The 18,258-nt window shown below is 56.9% G+C and overlaps 1 protein-coding gene across 5 annotated transcripts in view; it reads right to left on the bottom strand.

Annotated features, from left to right (window-relative positions):
- Nucleotides 1-9,801: 9,801 nt before the first annotated feature.
- The window catches only part of IQSEC1 (IQ motif and Sec7 domain ArfGEF 1), a 278,166-nt gene continuing 269,709 nt past the window's right edge, over nucleotides 9,802-18,258 (bottom strand). For 2 of the 5 annotated variants that reach the window (XM_068981811.1, XM_068981812.1), the window contains 2 exons: nucleotides 14,184-14,233; nucleotides 12,581-13,087 (listed from right to left, as the gene is read on the bottom strand). In XM_068981811.1, coding sequence (XP_068837912.1) covers nucleotides 12,581-13,087; nucleotides 14,184-14,233 — 557 coding nt within the window. Of the gene's footprint in view, nucleotides 11,081-12,580; nucleotides 13,088-14,183; nucleotides 14,234-18,258 lie in introns of those variants that run through there. The other 3 variants (XM_068981814.1, XM_068981813.1, XM_068981815.1) reach the window with 3 other exon arrangements.

Genomic DNA, 18,258 nt, shown 5'->3' with positions numbered 1-18,258 from the left:
GGCGCAAACATGGATTCCTACGCAAATTTAGTGGGCTGATGTTTAATTCCCCTCCCACTCCACACACTGTAAATCTCAAGGTCTAGCAACCCTGGGAGAGAGGGTAAAAAAAAAAAGAGAAAGTCTAGACTTCGCAGGTGGCTCAGTAGGTAAAGAGTCCATCCGCAAGGCGCTCGCCTGGGAAATCCCACGGACAGAGGAGCCTGGGGGGCTAAAGTCCATGAGGTCGCAAGAGAGTTGGACACAACCTAGCCACTAAAGAACAACAACAAGAAAGTCTGAAAATAGAAGCTCTTCAGTTTACACTTGGTCTCAGTGATGAGTCTTTCCAAATCTCAGGAGAGTTGAAACAGCGACAGCGTTAACAATGACAAAAGCAACACTCGCTTGATTTTTCCTTATGTTTCAAAAGTCAAAATAGCTTAAGGTCCAACCCAGCACGTATTCCCTCACTCCTATGCTATGAAAAGCATGTTAAAATAACACAGACGCTCTGTTGAAACCACCAGAATTTGCAAAGCAACTGCTGTAACGTAAGAGCCAAATACGTTTATTAACTCACCGGGGCCTTACCTGTTTGCGCAAAAGCCAGCCGAGCCTGAAATCTTATCTGAAGATGGCCAGATGGCAAAGCCAGCATCTTTAATGCGTGGGAAAGGCCCTAGAGGAAGACGCAATGCCAGTTCTTGCCAAAGGGATTTACCGCAGACTATTCCTGTTGCCACTCGAACAAATAACTCCCAGGAAACCTACTTAGGGAAGCGCAGCCCGTCACTCTGACACCTGCAGGCGCGGAATCCTAGCCCACCACGAGGTCCGGCAGCATCACTGTCAGGAAGCGCTGCAGTCAGCCTCTGGCCAGAAAACTCTGGGGGCTCTAGCAAAGGCTTCTGGCATCAGCACTAACATTTCTTTGAAATCAACAACAATGTTTTTTTGTAATCCTTCAAGTCAGCGAATGTGAGACTGCAAACCGGATAATGGAGCATGATGGGGGTGGGGGGGTGCGGAAATTCATCTTAATGGTTCACACACTGAGCTGGGGAGGGAGAGGCAGCTCAGGTCCCAAGTCAGTCCCTGCGTTTCAGAAAGCTTTCAGTGCTCATTCAGCAGGAGCTGATCAAGAATAACCTTGGCTCGCCATTAAAGCTCAATATGAACACCTAGCAGGCTACACTGTGACTTCCCAGGTAGAGATGATCAGCTGTGTTCTCTGCATCCCTTCCGTATTTCTACCCCGCCTGCCTCCAAGAAGGGCCCGGCCTGTAGAGTCACACACGGTCCTGATAATGAAGTGAACAAAATCCTCTCTGTTGTAAATGCCGATTACAGGACCGTGGAGAGTGGGCACGAAGTCAAAACCTACTGCTAACTGATGTGTCTGTTTTCTTTCAAGGAAAAATGGCTCCTCTTAATTACTTCACAGAACTTGGCGTTCACATGAATTCATTTCCCCCCAGTTGTAATTTGTAGGAGAAATAACCAAATGAAACTCACCTAAGGACCTCATTTTATATTTTTCCCTGTGTGTGCAGGCTCAGTCGTGTCCAACTCTTTTTGCAACCTCGTGGACTAAAGCCCACCAGGCTCCTCTGTCCATGGAATTCTGCAGGTAAGAATACTGGAGTGGGTTGCCATTTCCTTCTCCAGGGGAATCGTCCCCACCCAGGGATCGAACCTGTGTCTCCTGCATTGGCACTGTAGATTTACCACTGAGCCACCAGGGGAGCATTTTCCCCTGCAACGTAATGTAATTAATCATTTTTGTATTTTCTTTTTCTCCTGAAGACCCAATTCTCACTGGCCAGACTGTAGTAAGTGCCCAGCACTGCCCTACAAACAGCTCCCCTTCTGGGTGCTGACCGCAGTGGGTTTTCAAGATATCTAGTCCAGACCTGGGTCTGGACTCTAGGTTACAAGCAAAGGATCATTTGGGGTGCCATTTACTAAAATGTACTCCCTAGAATGAAGGATGGTCCCCAAACGTGGATGAGTAAGGACTTCCCTGACTCAGACGCAAAGTCCACTCAAGTGTATGAATCCAGCTTGTGAGATAAAGCAGTCTTTGCTCACCAGCACTTCTTCTGTGGATAGAATGTTCCAGGGAATAAACGCTCACCATACATTCCAGTCATCCTATGTTAGCTCCTCATGGGTGTTAAAGATAATGAGCTTAGCTTGATTTCCAGGCAGGCAAGATGGGTTTTGAAAAGCAAGGAGAAGGAACACCATGGGGTAAAGGACGGCTTACAGACCCAAAGCTGATGCCAAGGTATTTCCCCTTTAAAACCTTTCCCTGGCTATGGCTTTGACACCAGGTAAGACTACAGGCTGTGAAGGAATACTGTTGTGACCCAGAGGGTCCATGCAGTCCCTGGGGGCGGGCGGGAGTGGGGGGCGGGGGTGTCACAAAGAGTCAGACACAACCGAGCGACTGGACAATCACAGAAAGGGCCCTCTGGGGTCTTTCTAGAACAGGACTCTCCCCCCATGCCCTCTGCCTGCATTTTTTGTCTGTAGAAAAACCTTAGTCAAAGAGCACATTTAATCAGAAAGTGAGAAACTGAAGCAAGAAAGGAAGACAGTCAAGCAAGACAAAATAATAATAGTTTAGACGGTAAACAAAGTCAAGGACCTCGAGTCCCTCCTCGAAGGCAATAGAGGGCTTCCCTGACGGCTCAGCAGGTGAAGACCCCGCCTGCAGTGCAGGAGATGCGGGAGACACTGGTCTGATCCCTGGGTCAGGAGGATCCCTTGGAGGGGAAATGGCAACCCACTCCAGTATTCTTGCCTGGAGAATCCCATGGACAGAGGAGCCGGGTGGGCCACAGTCCACGGGGTCGCAGAGAGTCGGACACGGCTGAGCGCAAGGCAAGGGCAGTAGGGGACGTTCTGAGCCGCGCTCTTTGAGCCTTTCTGCAGAGCCTGAAACCCCCACCAGGGGGCAGAATTTAACTGCCTGCTGCCCACAAGCACGTAGACCGCAGGCCGGCTGGAACCAGAAGGCTGATAATGCTAAATCCCGATGACCTCACCCCCAACCAATCAGAAGAATGTCCACAAGCCGACTGTACAACCCGCGACCCCCCTCCCTCACCCTGCCTTTATAAACCTTTTCCTCAAAGCCTTGTGGGCGCTCAGGCCTTTCAGGCACTGGCCACCCGCACTCCTTGCTCGGCAACTGAAATAAGTCCTGTGTTTTCCTACAGTGAGTCGCCGTCGTTACTGTCTTCAGCCTCAAGGGGCAGCCCTTCCGGGGCTCCAAAGGTGCCCATTCAGTGGCATTTCGTCCAGTGACTAGAGGTGACAGTCACTGTGTGCCTGGGCCCCCCAGCACCCCTTTTCCCACGAGAAGCATTCAAGGCCAGGTCTCCCCACACCAGCTCCCGATTCCCATCGTCACCGTGGGCTCTCTTCCGGTACCTCTCCCGGCGCCCATTCCGCATCTGCCAGACTCCAGGGGACGGAAACCTCAGGGTCATTTGGCCAGGGTGGGTATAATACGAAGACTTTTAAACTATCTAGAGAAGATTCAGTACTAAGGCTGCATACTGTCACCCTGCTTATTAGACTTGTATACAGAGTTCATCATGCGAAATGCCAGGCTGGATGAAGCATAAGCTGGGGTCAAGACTGCTGGGAGAAATATCAGCAACCTCAGATATGCAGATGACACCACTCTAAAGACAGAAAGTGAAGAGGAGCTAAAGAGCCTCTTGATGAAGGTGAAAGAGGAGAGTGAAAACTCAATATTCAAGCATTCAAAAAACTAAGATCATGGCATCCGGTCCCAAAACTTCATGGCAAATAGATGGGGAAAAAATGGAAACACTGACAGATTTTATTTTCTGGGGCCCCAAAATCAATGCAGACAGTGACTGCAGCCACAAAGTTAAGATGCTTGCTCCTTGGAAGGAAAGCTATGACAAACCTAGACAGCATATTAAAAAGCAGAGACAGCACTTTGCCGACAAAGTCCTTTCAGTCAAAGTTATGGTTTTCCCAGTGGTCATGTATGGATGTGAGAGTTGGACCGTAAAGAAGCCTGAGTGCCAAAGACTTGATGCTTTGGAACTGTAGCGTTGGAGAAGACTCCTGAGAGTCCCTTGGACTGCAAGGAGATCAAACCAGTTAATCCTAAAGGAAATCAACCCTGAATATTCATTGGAAGGACTGATGCTAAAACTGAAGCTCCAATCCTTTGTCCACCTGATGCAAAGAGCTGACTCACTGGAAAAAACCCTGATGCTGGGAAAGACAGGGTAAAAGGAGAAGGGGGCGACAGAGGATGAGATGCTTGGATGGCATCACCGACTCAGTGAACATGAGTTTGAGCAAACTCAGGGAGATGGTGAAAGGAAGCCCGGCGTGCTGCTGTCCATGGGGTCACAGAGTTGGACTGAGCGACTGGCCACACTATTATATATAACGTAGATAATCAACAAGGACCTGCTGCTCAGCACAGGGAACTCGCTTTTCCGTAATAACCTATATGGGAAAAGAATCTGAATCAGGTTGCTGTGTGCTCAAAACAAACACAGCAATGGAAACTATGTGTGGGCGCTCAGTCGTGTCCAACTCTGTGCGACCCCGTGGACTGCAGCCCGCCAAGCTCCTCTGTCCATGGGATTCTCCAGCAAGAATACTGGAGTGGGTTGCCATTTCCTCCTCCAGGGGACCTTCCCACCTCAGGGATTGAACCTGCGTCTCCTGCATTGCCAGTGGGTCCTTTATCTGCTGAGCCACTGGGGAGGCCAAACTCCAATATAAAAAAAATTAAAAACATAAGAAAAAAAAAAAAACCCGCCACTATAGGAGAGCACAGTCCGAAGCTGGTTGCATCTGGGGATGTGGAGGGCCAACTGCAAACCATGTGCGGATTAACCCCCTCATGGTATAACTGATAACTGTGTATCTGTTAATATTTAATGCCTCGTTAGATGCTTACTATTGTTTTCTCCATATTTTTGCTTCGGTTGTCTGTGGGTTTGTTTTTATGCAGCTTTTACCAGGTTTAGAAAACACTGCTATAGTCATATCATAAAAAAGGTTTCCTAAGTTTTCCTTCCATTGCTGTGATCTGAAGCCGTTTGAGTAACATTGAGATTATCTTAAATTTGAAGGTTTGAAAGAATTCCTCTAAGAAAGCAGTTGGACCTGGCACTGGATTACTTTTCTTTTTTTTTCTAATTCTCTTATGGGAATTTGTGTTTTAAATGTCTGTCTCTCCAGGGGTCAGTTTTGCCTCAATGTCAGTTTTATCTAGGTTTTTCCGAATTTATTTCCACGGAGTTGTTCCAGGGAGCATTGCTTTCAATTTTTTCCTTCATTGCAACAGTTGCTTCCCCACTGGCACGTCTTATTCATGTTTCCTTTTCCTGTTGATTTGGTTAGCTACAGGCCCATCAGCTTTGACTCTCCGACAGCTCGTGTTTGAACAGGGCCCTCATCCTAGCTGCCCCTTTCTGTCCTTCGTTGCCAGGCCTTCAGGGAACCTGCCTCTTTTAAGGCGCCCCCTCTCCTCTGGATGTAGGGTCCCTGCTGCTGCCTGAGGGCGGTCTGCCCTGAGGGTGGGGCCCGCGGCAAGGTCGCGCCGCCTCTGTCCCGCGCAGCCCTCGCGGGCTCTATGTTCTGGAGTCCAGGCAGCTCTGCTCGTCCAAGACGTTCACACCCCCGTGGACCACTCACTGCAACCTGTGACGTTTGCCCTCTCCCGGTTACGCTGCCGGTCTGGGCTAGAGAGGTTTTCTTTGTTCTTTTTCTGACCCGTTCTCAGGATGTGGGAAGGGATTCCAATTCCAGCGGCCACCATGGTCCTATGGCATTTTTTATCCTAGAATGTTTTATTTCCTGTTAGTCCCACAGCTGGTGACACCTCCAGAGCTGTGGTCTCCACCTTCTGGGTTTAAATGGGGCTTCTCCCGTATGGGACACTGGTCACGTTGTGGAGATACATGGGGAGTGTGGTCAGGGGTACAAGAGAGTCTGGGAAACTCAGCACAGATTATCTCTCAGAGATTCAAAGCACATGTCCTTTAAACCCCTAAAAGTCTCAAAGAGTCAGAATCGGGAGTAGAAACGAGCTCCTTCACGGCACACCTGCCCACGGCTGGGCCCTCTTTCTTGCAGACCCACTCTGTGCTGGAAGGTGGGGTGCGTTCCCGAGGCAAGTGAGGGCTGAATTGACTACGCCCGACTGGAGGCAATGCAGGGGGACGGATGGCCACCCTGGGCCACCAGAGCGGTGTCATCGCCCAGCCCAGGAACTCTGCCCTAAAAGTCAGACTCGGGCGCCCCACTCCCCCAGGCCCCCGCTTCCTCCTGGAGCCACCACATCTGCTCAGAAGCACTGCAGTTTCCGCCCGTCTGTTCCTTATTCACCGAGACAATGCTACGTGAAGGCAGGCCCATCAGGGCCCGTCCATATGACGGGCTGGCACGTAAATACCACAGCGCTGCATCCTCTCCAACACCAGGATATGTCAGGGGAAAAAGGAACGGCAGCTGGCACAGACACACCTCCGAACTGGACGCTGGGCACACGACAGAGTCCGCCGCTATGGACGTCTGGGAAACGCGGCGCAGACTGCCTCTGAGAGTCACAACACAATGCCGTCCTTCTAAGAGGTTCTGCAGGACTAACGGTTTAACTCTGATCCAGCGTCTCCTAGACGGTTTCCATGGTGAAACTCTTTCTTCACAAGGGGCACTGAACAACACCTGCAGACTGTTTGGGACACACCCCAAAGATCTGAACCAGGGAACCAAGCAACATGCCCAAAGAGCAGGGCGGGAAGCGGAGAGACTTGTGGGGGCTCCCCATGCTTGTTATGAGTCTGTTCTTTCCAAACGCTCCAAATACTAAGCCATATGTGATGAAGTTAAAACACAATGAGCAAAACCCTCCAGCCCTCGCCCAGACCATTCCTTGAATTAACAGGGAGCACAGAACCCAGCTGCGTCCCCAGGGCTCTGACATCTCCGAGTTGCATCGCGCACTAAGCTCCCTTCTTCCAGCATCGGTACTCATCCGCTCATTCAGCAAGCATTCACGAAAGCCCTACTTCCTGCCACATGTTGTCGGGCTCACAGGTGTGCAAGGACCTGACCCTGTCACACTTAGAGCAACTGATGATCACGCCCCTGAACACACAACGACGCGAACGCACCGCAGAGCAGGTAGTGGCTGAAACTGGCTGCAGGAAACAGGCCCTAACTCAACAAAGGCGCGGGCATCATCCTACGTTTGGGGAACAGCAGGGGTCACGCTTGCACAGGCCCTGAGGCAAGGGGAACACGGCTTCCCTGGGCGTCTGAAGGACTAGTGCTGCTGGAGTGAAATGGGACAGCGGGGGTGAAGCGGGGAGGACAGGCGACAGACACGCAGCCCGCGTCCAGGAGCTTCTGCAGGTTTATTTTGAATCCCGAGGGCAGTAGAAAGTCTTTGATGTGCCTTCAAGCAGGCAGCACCCTTAGAAGACTCCCCTGGTGGCAGTGCAGAGGGGTTGAGAGGCCCACCGTGGCGGCCGGGAGCCCAGGTACCGGGCTCTAGTCCAGGGGACAAGCCTGAGGGCAGGTGAGATGTGAAGAGGGAGGTCCAAGTCAAAAGGGCTTGTTGGCAGCACAGACTTGGAGTCAGGATGAGGACAGGCATCCAGAACGCTCCCTAGCTCTAATCTGCACCCCTCGCAGGGACGCTGTTCACCAACGGGGTGGAGGGGGGCCCAGGAGCCCAGCTGTGCGTGCGGTCATGGATTTGGTCCTGGACAAAGCGTCTGAGGTGCTCTGGGCTGGAGATTTGAACCCGGGGATTTCTCCAGGAAAACAGAGGGTGGGCTGTGTGCCGAGAGGAGGAAGGGAGACGGCTTTCTGTGACCCCGAGGCCAGCACTCAAGGCTCCGGGGAAGGGTGTCAGCCAGCAGAGGAGACAGAGGAGGTGTCCCCGCACCAGCCCCTGCCACTCCCGAGACGAAGGCGAGACTGGAACCGAAGACGCTGCGTGTTTCACCACGGGGCGCGTGAACAGTATTGAAAGCTGCTGAGCGATGAAGCGCAAGGCGAGCTCCGGAACACGGCCACTGAGCAGGAACTGCTCTCGGAGGAGTCCCACTGCATGCTGCGTCCCCGGCTCGACTCTCAGGGGCAGGAGCTGCAGACAGCTGGCAACTCACACACCCTCAGATCAGCCCGTGGTTGTGCCGTGACCCCCGCCCCCTTCCAACCAGCAGCGTGCTTTCAGATGCATCTTGATTGCAGCAGTCCTGGGTGGGGCACTGCGCACAGAGAAGCTGGCCGGAGGCACCCCCCTGTCCATCCCGGGGAGACAAGCCTGAAACTGTAGCGCTGGCTGAGTGGCAGGTGGCGGCAGCTCTGTGTGAGGTGACGTCACAGGCTGAAGGATCTCTGCGAATTCCAGGAACCAGCTCCCCTCCCTTGGAGGGCACCCCCAACCCAGGGCCGTCATCCAGCTGCAGAAACCTGGGAATGCCTTCCCGTGGGAACTCCCCCCTCTGTGGAGGGCAGCCCCCCACCGATCATGGCCACTGACGTGACCCTCTAGCGCTGCCCGCAAATCAGATGAACCGATTTTACCTCGTTTTGTATGTAGCGAAGCTTTCAAAGGGGGTATTCTTTGGAGCTGATCTGGGTTTAAGGAAAGGAGAAACAGCACCAGCCAAGCACATTCTTGCAGAACCCCTGCTTCTGGGAGAACAGAACCCATCTTTCTGGCTTCCAGGTGATGTTACCCGTCGCGTGACGGGGGCTGGGCCCTTGGGTGTCTTTCTGACCACAAGCCAACCCCGCCCAGCCCCACGCTTCATAGGGTCCATCTCCTCTAACTCAACGAAAGCACAAAATTTTGTTCAAAGCTGCTAGAAATTATAAATACCTTGGGAATCTTCTACCAGTGCCTACGTTGTGATGAGTACCTTTATCTTAAGTCATCTGTCAGCATCCTCAAATTCGAGTTTTCCCAGAGGCCGCAGCCCACCGTGGTCACAACCAGGGATGGGCCAGCTCGCCACCTGGGGACCTCTGTGTCCAGCCAACAGGGAAACAGCCGGTCTTCCCAGAAAAAGTGAGAACGCGAGTGTTTCGAAGAGTTTATTTGCTTTCTCCACACTGGTCACAGCTATGGTTTTACATCAGTAGAGTCTGTTACTTACAAACAGAACACACAGGGAAACAAAACCACTCCTCTCTCCGAAAAGTTACACCGTGGGTGCTGGGCTTCCCGCGAGCCAGGGGGGCCCTGAGGTCTCAACAACCTGCACTCAAGTCCTGGTTCTAACTGTGGGAGACGACTCGAAGGTGAGTGACAGGGCCCCAGAGGGGACGGTGCTGAGTGTGCCCTGTGACTGCAAGGGGGGTCACACGGAGACCAGGCCCCCCGCCCCCATTCCAGCCCCACGCTGACTCACTCTGCAAACTGCCTCCTGGATCATCGTTGCCGTGTTTAAGATACTTACGGAAGGGCTCGTTTTTCAGGCAGGGAGGGCGGTGGTGTTTTGCAGCGGACGGTACGGTGCATGCTTACCTGTGGCGACACGGCTTCGTGCGGTGCCGAGTCAGCCTCTAGGGTCACGTGTGCTACCTGCTGTCACTTAGCTCATCTTAAAACCGAGAGGCTGCGGGGGCATGCGGTGGGGGATGCAAAAATCGCTCTACACAGGACAACTGAGGACGTTTTTAAGTAAGAGGCGCATGTCATATTAGGATGAACTTTATTTTTACATTGTTATACAATCCATTCATAAACTTAAAAAAAAAAATACAAATACATGACTTCATTGTTGTCCCAGAAAAGATGTTGGGTGATGGTACCAGCTTGCTTCCTCTAAGGGTCTCCTGCTGAGATAATCTGTGAGCGAAACGCCCCACATGCGTCCTGACAGTGAGAATGGAGGACACGAGGCCTGGTGACACCCCGTCTCTGCCTCCGCCTCCTGTGCTAGCGGGCGGGCCTTGGGGTGGGCTGGGGTCCCGAGAGAGCGGTCCCAGGCGAGTGCCTGGGACCACCAGCCCATCAGTAACGTCTGCTTCCCTGTGAGGTCGGGGCAGCCCGGCTCCAGCCTCCTCCACGGAACAGTGGGCCTTCTGGGGACACTCATCCCGTGATACGTTTGTCCCCGAAACACACACGCTGATGAAACCTCACTAACTGGAACCCAGCCAGCAGAAAGCGGGAAGCGCCCAGCCCTGTGGACCTAAGAGGTCGGAGGTGGGGCTTCTGAATGGCACAGAGAGAGGGTGCCCTGTGCCCCAGCTCTACCCCACTGGGCTCTGCCCCATCAGGGATGGCCCTCTGGAAAGGGCGGCCTGCTGCCAGCCAGCTGCCTGCATCTTTTCTGGAACAACCTGGAGTTTACAGTTAGATCCTACGATTGGTACAGACGGTGAAGAAAAGCCGACATATTTAATATGTTACCACTTTACTTCAACTATTTGTCAACATTAACACTGAGAGTTTTGCAAATACATGAGACACAGTGTGGCCTCACGCGCCTGACACCGGAGGACATGCAGTACACGTCGACTGTTCCCAGGCACGCCGCCGCCCTTGAAACCGCAAGACAGGACGCCTTGGGGTCCGGGCTCTGCGGGGTGACCGGGAGTTTCGGGGTCCGTGGAACTGGGGAGCCTCCCCACCCCCACCCCCTAGCCCAGCCCGGACCGGAACAGACACGCCATGCTTCCCGTCTCTCTGAGCGGATGCCCAAGGGAGGAGGACCACACGGACGAGAAGATAAAGGCGGGCAGGTTAAAGTCACACTTCTCTCGAAAAAGAAAAAAAAAGGCTCAACTCTGGATTGCTGTATTTGCTCTCTCTGGAGATTAACAAAGTGCTCGGCTTGCAGAATTGCTGGTTTGGAGACCTGGATGATGCGAGAAAGGGGTGGGGTGGGGTGGGCAGAGCCCCGGGGCTGTCCCGCCGCAGTCCTGGGCCCCGCGCCCGTGCAGTCCCACGCCAGCTTCGCCCTTCCTGCGGGGGCTCCCGCCCGGCAGGGCCCGGGGCGCTCCTCCGGTCCGCGGCCTAGGAGCACAGCACAGGCGGCTGCAGTGGCTCGAAGGGCTGAAACTACAAAGGACGGCCCGTGGGTGACTCCGGCCCCGAGGGAGCGGACGGGGCCCCCACACACGGAAGCGACAGAGCACAGCGCGAGGGCCGGGCGCGCCCCGGCGGGGGCGGGGGCGGGGCGCTCCTCGCCGGGCTCGGACTGGCCGCGGGGGCGTAACACGGGGGCGTGCGAGCACACGGCCACATGGAATCACGAGGGTCACGGCCACCACTCAGAAAACAAAACTGGAAGCACACACACCGCCCTGGATCGCTAACCGCCAAGAGCAGCAGCCTTCGGTTCTCCGGGGCGTCTGCCTGCAGCGGCTGGAGACAGGATGAGGGGCTATGGTGCTGGGGAGACGGGCATGAGCTGGTCGCTTTCATGTGGGAGATGAACGCCTCTCTGCCGGGTGTGGGGCGCCCGCGGAGGGCTCTGAATGAGTGTGCAGTAAACCGGATGCATACGAAAGAAATATGGATCATGGAAATTCACAGTTATTGCAGCCATTTAAAGTGTCTAAGAGTCTGGGTAACCAACAGTCCGGGACAACCAGTTCGGAACTAGTGCTCCCGAGTTGCTACGGTAGAGTTCACTGCATTTTTAAAATCTATTTGCTTACCTGAAATAACAGAGCAGTTATAATACTGATTACCTATGATAGTCATCTGTTAATAAAATAAGGATTTGTACAAAGCAATATCGGACTTTGAAAACACTTGGATGCTATGTTACTTGGCACGGTTAGTAGTGATCGCGTAAAGATTTCAGCCAGTCCTGGGGGTGGGGCATCTCTTCTTACGAAAATATGGAAGTATCTGAGTTTGTCCCTAGCGTTTACATTTTTGGTCTAATCTCTCACACGTTTGTCTAAGGTTCTGTCTTCCTATCAGGTAAGTGGGGCTCCTTGTAAAGTCTCTATTGCTAATTCTGTGGACTGAAACATTTGCCTTTCACACACAAATCCTACCTATACCGTATATATATATATGTATATATGTATTTATATATTTATATATTTATATTATATAAAGTTTACTTACGTATTTTCATCAACCATATCAGGTCTACTTAGGTTTTGCCCATTGTCAATAAAAGAGCAATAATGCAGCAAGTTTTGGGGTGTGTGTTTGGTTCTGCCTCTGGTTTTGTGTGTCATCTTTTCTTTTCCTAGGCTGGGTCATCACCCCCAGGTACAATGAGGGAGCAGAGAGCTGGGAGCTGGGTGGGGATGGGGGCTGGGACTCGGTTCAACGTCTACCCGGCCGGCGGCACCGTTTCCAGACTGGTGGAGGCCAAGGCCCACCTCTCGGGCTGAGGGGCGCCCCTGCCAACTCAAACCGGGGGCTGTGTTCCCTGTGACTCGAGCCCCGGGGCTCGGGGGGGTCCGTCCAGGCCTGGGGGCGGAGGGGAGGTGCAAACAGAAGGTGCCCTGGGTCTGGTCTGGGGCTGCCACCCCTGGGCGCGCCTGTGTGGTGTGCACGTGTTCCGGGGGGGTCCGGGACCCCCACTCAGGCTGTCTACACAATTGTGCTGATGCCGCTGGGCTTGGCCTTGCTGCTGGTGGGGGGCGGTGGGGCGGGCGGCTGCCCGTGGTGGTGCACCACGTGGCCCGTGTGGCCCGCAGGCAGCGGCGGGTGGCCGTGCGCGTGGGCCCCGTAGGCGGGGTGCCCCCCGTGGGGGCCGTGGTGGCACTGGTGTGCGTGCTGGAAGTGCTGCGGGGGGTGGTGGTGGTGGTGGTGGTGGTAGGGGGGCGGGTTCTGCTGCAGGTGGCAGTACTGGGCGTGGTGCCCGTGCGCCGGGCCCGCGAGGGGGCCCTCCACAGGCCCCTGGGGGTGGCCGGCCGCAGGGTGTGGCGGGGGCGGGGCTGGGGGCAGGTGCGCCTGGGGAGGGGGCTTCCCTCTCTTACTCCCAAACAGGGAGCCCAGGAGGGAGGAGGAGCTGGGCATGGCCTGGTGTGGGCGAGGTGGGCAGTCTCGTGTTGAAGCAGCTCTCCGGCGCATGTGAGGACTGCTAATGATGGACCCCTAAAAAGGAAATTCATAGAAACCAAAATTAAAAGAGCTTAGCGCACTTACGGCAGAATGATTCTTAAAAAAAAAAAAAAATGTTAAAAAGTTTCACCCAGTGACTGCTAAGCCTTAGTTCGACGTGCTGGCCGCAGAGGCCGGGCCGCGTGAGGCTGGACTCAGGGGCCACCTCCGGACACTGCCGTGCAGGTCTGCTGGCGGCCCACGAGGGGCCTTGGGGGAGAGACACGTGGGGGTAACGCAGCCGTGCTGAGCACCCTGCCTGGGGGGTGGCCCGCGCCTTCAGATCAGAGCCGTGTGTCTGCGGGTGTCTGTGAGCGGCGTGCGCGGGGCGGGCGGAGAGGGGCCCGCTCCCGCCCACACCCTGCCCTGAGCTCTCCTGGGTCCTCAGTGTCCGAGGGCGTGTGTTCTGCCTGCGGGGAGGGGGTGCTGAGGGCCGCAGGAGGGGCTGGGGGAGCCTCCCCCTGCGGGTGGGCACCGCCTAGGCGTCTCACTGCGGCTACCTAACTACCTAACGCCAACGAAACACGGGAAGAGAGGAGACAGAGAGGCCTGCAAGCTGAGCGGAGATGAGAACAGGGATGTCGAGATGGCTGGAGGATGAATGGAACCTCATGAAATCCACACTGAACTCCTCTCTCCCCCGGCTCTCCGCCCCCGAGCTGGCTGAGCAATTCCGAGGCGCCCTGACTGCAGACACACAGCAATCGAACCTCCAGGAAGGAGAAGCGATGGGAAGGGCGGAGCGTGAAAGTCCGAGGGCGGGACCGACAGCGAGGGGGCGGGGCCGTGCCTGGAGTGCGGGAGCCGGGGTGTTAACCATGCTCAGGGGCCGCGGGGCGGGGGTTAAGCGGAGACTAAACCGTGACATACAGACCCGGACCCGCCCCACCGATCCAGCCCCCACAAGCGGTGAGGGGCGCGGGCGTCTAGGCGGGCGGCATGCACGTGCCAGGCAGGCGGGGTGGATCTGGCCTCTGTGGAGGAGGGAAGGAGGAGCAAAAAAAAAAAAACGAACAAAAAAATAGACAAGAGGCGAAAACTGAGGACGGGAGGCGACACACGACAGCCAGCCGGACGGGCTCCTACTTACTTCCACATTGCTCTCTAGCGATCCCGCACTGCTGCGACGCCCTCGCTTCCCTGCCCAGAACATGCAATACCAGAGGTTAGACGCGACGCGGCCCGCGCTGCCACCCGCGGCCCGGCGGAGCCGGGGGCAGGGCGCTGACCACTTAAAGACAACGCGGTTCTTAAAAAGCAAAAAAAAAAAAAAAAAGACAGACAAAAAGACGAAAAAAAAAAATCTTTTCCGACCAGCCTAACTTTATCCCCCTTTCGTGGACTGGAAGCCTGTGGGGTGGGTGCCGGGGAGGGTGGGGGGAACCCTCGGCCATCGGCCCGTGGGGACGGGCCGGCTCCTCCAGCAGCTGAAACGAGCCAAGCGTGGTCCTGCACTGCCCTTTGGTGGATTTCACAGTCGTATGTCGCACATACGCGCACGCACACACACACACTGCGGCCTGCAGGGCATGGGGACTCTCAGGAGATGAGCTCCAGGTCCCTTCTCTCTGGGGCCGCGTTTGCTTTGTGCAGTGTCTGGCCGGGGGCATGGACGGGCCCGCAGACCAGCTCTCTCCACTGTGGGCGCCAGCCCCCCGGGACGCCACACACCTTCCCAGCCATGAGCCCTCACTGACAACGCCTCTGAGTGCCCCGCACGTGGCGCGAGGCAGGCATGCGATCCGCGCTGGCCGTGCCCGAGGAGGCTGAGTCTTCCTCTTGGTTCTGGAGGCCCAGAGCCTGCCCCACCCTCCATGGGCCCTCCAGATGACTTCTCCGGGGGTTCCTGCAGGACACCGAGGCTGTCGGGGACGATGGTGCCCAGCTTGAGGGCTTGGCCGGGTCCAGCCTCCAGCCAGCTCTTGGGGACAGAGAAGGGACTCCAGACATTCTTCCGGCTTCTACAAGCCCCGCCGCGCAGAACAAGTGCCCTCTGTCCACGCCAGGAGATGGGGGCTCTGGCCGATGGACTGAGCGACTTCATTCCCACGGCGAGCAGTTTACGCCACATCCACCTGTCCACGTGAGGCGGGAGACCCTGGCCATGCTGCCCCCGAGCTGGACCAGCCCAGGTGCCCAGGAGACGGAAGGGGCGGCCTTGTACCGTGGTGTGGCCCACACCCCGACCTGCGCTGGGCGGACAGGGTGTGTCTGGACCCTTTGGGTTGAAACGGCAGCAGCTGCACGTGCCTGCAACAGCAGGCTGAGGGGAGTGTCCAGGGCCTGGGTCTTCACCTGCTGACCCCCAGACTTGAGTCCAGCTGGGAGCCTGGGGTCCCCTGAAGGCGGTGCCGGGTCCCAGCCCCAGAGCCCACAGGACCGGGCTGCAGGGCGGATGCGGTGCTGAGGACCACGGACAACTGGGCAGACGTGGCCCTCGTCCCCAGCCGAGGGTGACCTGTCCCTCCTCATCTTTCAGCAGATATGGATGAGGGGTGACCTCCCCTTCTTGTCTTGTCTCAGCACACAGCGCAGGGGCATGGGGCAGAAACAGAGTCCCCAGCCGCCAGAGGGGGGCCCTGCAGAGGGAGGGGTGGCCCCCGGCAGCCTGCTGACTCTCCGCCTCGGTGTCCTGCTCGGCCCTGCAGCCAGCTTGCTTCTCCTACCAGGACCGGGCCAGGCCCGGGCTCAGTGCTGGGCCTCAAAGGAGCTAAACAGAACCCCTCCTGCCCAGCATGGGCCAAGACTCGGGAGGGCTCTTACTCGGATGTCCAGGAGGGAATCTGAGTTTCTTAGAAATCATCTCTTGGACTTTGCAGGTCAACAGGAGATGCGGGATGTCCTTGCGCTCGTCTGCACTCCAGTCCAGGCACGCCTGTGGGCACCTGCCCCCTGGAGGCCACGTACAGGCGTGTGGACACGCACACCCCATCTACTGATGGAGAGGGATGGGCCGGGACAGCGCAGCCCTGGGGGCCCCCATCTCAGAATCCTGCACAAGCCTCAGGGAGCCCTCCATCCTAGCTGGCGCCTCTCGAGGGCTAGAGAAGGCCCGGTCAGCCTGGCCATGGCCAGCTCGGAAGCTGCGCCTGGATGGACAGCTGGCGTGGCTCTTCACAGCTTGCTGGCTTCTCAGGGTGGGCCAGCAGGGCCCCGCCCCAGGTTTTGTCTGTGGTCCTCTCAATGGTGAGGGTGACAGCGGCTGGCACGCTGGGCCAGGCCCCCCACCGACACTTTGCGGGCGGTGACTCTCACAGACCCTGGGGGCAGCGCTCGTCGCCCCTGCAGCTGGGGAACGGAGACCCAGAGGGATGACTTGGCCTAGAGCTGGAGCCAAAGCCCCCGAAGTGGCGTGCTGTGTGGGCCCATCGAGGCTCTGCCTGGAGGCCCTTGGGATCCTTGATCACGGGCTGGCACGGCTCTGGTGCCCCTGGAATGAGCAGGGGCCCCGGCAGAGGCAAAAGGGGGACCATACGGATGGAGACTGGACGAGGCCTTGCAGCTCCGCAGGAGCTGGGTCGGGGCTGCGCCCTCCTCTGGCTCTTGGCAAGCCGGCTGCCTGGGTCCTGCTGGGCCATCAAACCACGCCTGCCTCCCGGGCCCCCGAGGTTCACGGCGGGCTGAAGCCCTGTCCCTGGGGTCCTGGCTCTTGGATAGCTGGGTGGTCGCAAGTCTGGGGCAGCCGCTCTGGGAGCAAGGACGAGCCCGCCGCTGGGCTTCACTGGCCCTCCCCCTGGGCCATCCCCTGTAAGTCCCTCTCAGCCGGGCACGCAGGCGGGGACGTCACTGCCTCGAAGCGCTTCTCCCTGACCTTGTCCAGCACAGAGCGCGCACCTGTGGCCTCTTTCGGAGATGGCTGACGCTGGCCTGTCTTCCTGTGGTGGTCGCAGGGGGGCCTGTCCCCGGCGGGGACTGGAACATCCGCGGAACCTCACCTCCCACTGTCGGGAGCAGGCAGCTTCTTCCTGGGGACCCTCTTCAGTGTAGGGTCCAAGGACTCTGCTCCCCTGCAGTCCTTCTTGGCTGAGAATCCCCGACAGAAACCAGCCAGAGCTCAGAGCTTGGCCCCTCACACAGCCATGCACTGGCACATGGCTCCGTCTGCAGAGAGCGGACGCCTGGGGTCCTGACCGTCAGCGGCCAGAGTAACTGGCCAGCTGTGCTGAGGCCACTCCTATCCACGGGGGCTGGACGAGGCCCCTAGAGGCCTGAGGTGGCCCCACTGCACAAACCCAAACATGGGCCCTGGGCTCCAGCCTGCAGGGCCCCAGAGCAATTCGGTTACGTCTAGCTGGGTGTCACGAGCCACAGGAAAACCAGAGGTTCTCAACCACAGCCATGCTGCCAGCCAGACTCTGCCCTCTCCCTGCTGAGGGCACCCAGCAATCTGGAGGGAGGTGTCTGATTGTCATGACTGGGGTGCTATTGGCATCTAGTGGTCAGAGGTGTCCTGTACAGGGCAGCCCCCACGGCAGGGATGGTCCGGCCCAAGAAGTCAGCAGAGCCAGGTTGAGAAGCCCTGCCTGACTCTCACGCTGGCCATGCACTTCACATTTTCATGATGGAAAAAAAATAAAATGATGAGACAGAAGCAAAGGAAAAAATCCAACTCAAAAATAAAGAAAACAGGGGAAAACTTCTGAGAAATGAACATGCTGAAGGGACGAAGCGCTGCTGGGTGTGGGGGGCGGGTGGGGATGGGATGCGGGCTCGAGCAGCTCTCTCTAGGGGCCCACAGCTGACCACGCAGTGATGCCTGAGGCTGCTGGGCTGGGCAAGCACCCGGCGGGGGAGGGGCCAGGGAAGGGGGAGGAGGCTGATCTCACCCCAAGAGGGGCTCCCCCCAGCAAACCCAGGTCATGTCGGGCTCCCGGGGCCAGGGTGCAAGTCGAGGGTCCCAGGAGCCTACAGCACTGGGATGGCCACATGTCCACGTGCCTGGCTGCCTCCGCTCCACCTCCACACTGAGCCAGCCTCTGCCGGGGAGGAGCTGCCTGGCCAGACGCGCCTCGTGGGGGATGGCAAGGCTGCCCGCTTCAGCCTATGGCCTCCCTGACAGCACTGGCAAGCAAAGCAGGCTGGGGCAGCAGGCTCCGCACCCCCACCACTGCCACGCCTGGCGCTCCGGGAAGCTCCAGGCACAGCCCACCCCAGGAGACCTGGGC

The sequence above is a fragment of the Capricornis sumatraensis genome, chromosome 10, assembly GCF_032405125.1.
Source record: "Capricornis sumatraensis isolate serow.1 chromosome 10, serow.2, whole genome shotgun sequence".
Taxonomy (NCBI): domain Eukaryota; kingdom Metazoa; phylum Chordata; class Mammalia; order Artiodactyla; family Bovidae; genus Capricornis; species Capricornis sumatraensis.
The sequence above is the reverse complement of the archived record's forward strand: the minus strand, read 5'-3'. Positions and strand labels throughout refer to the sequence as shown.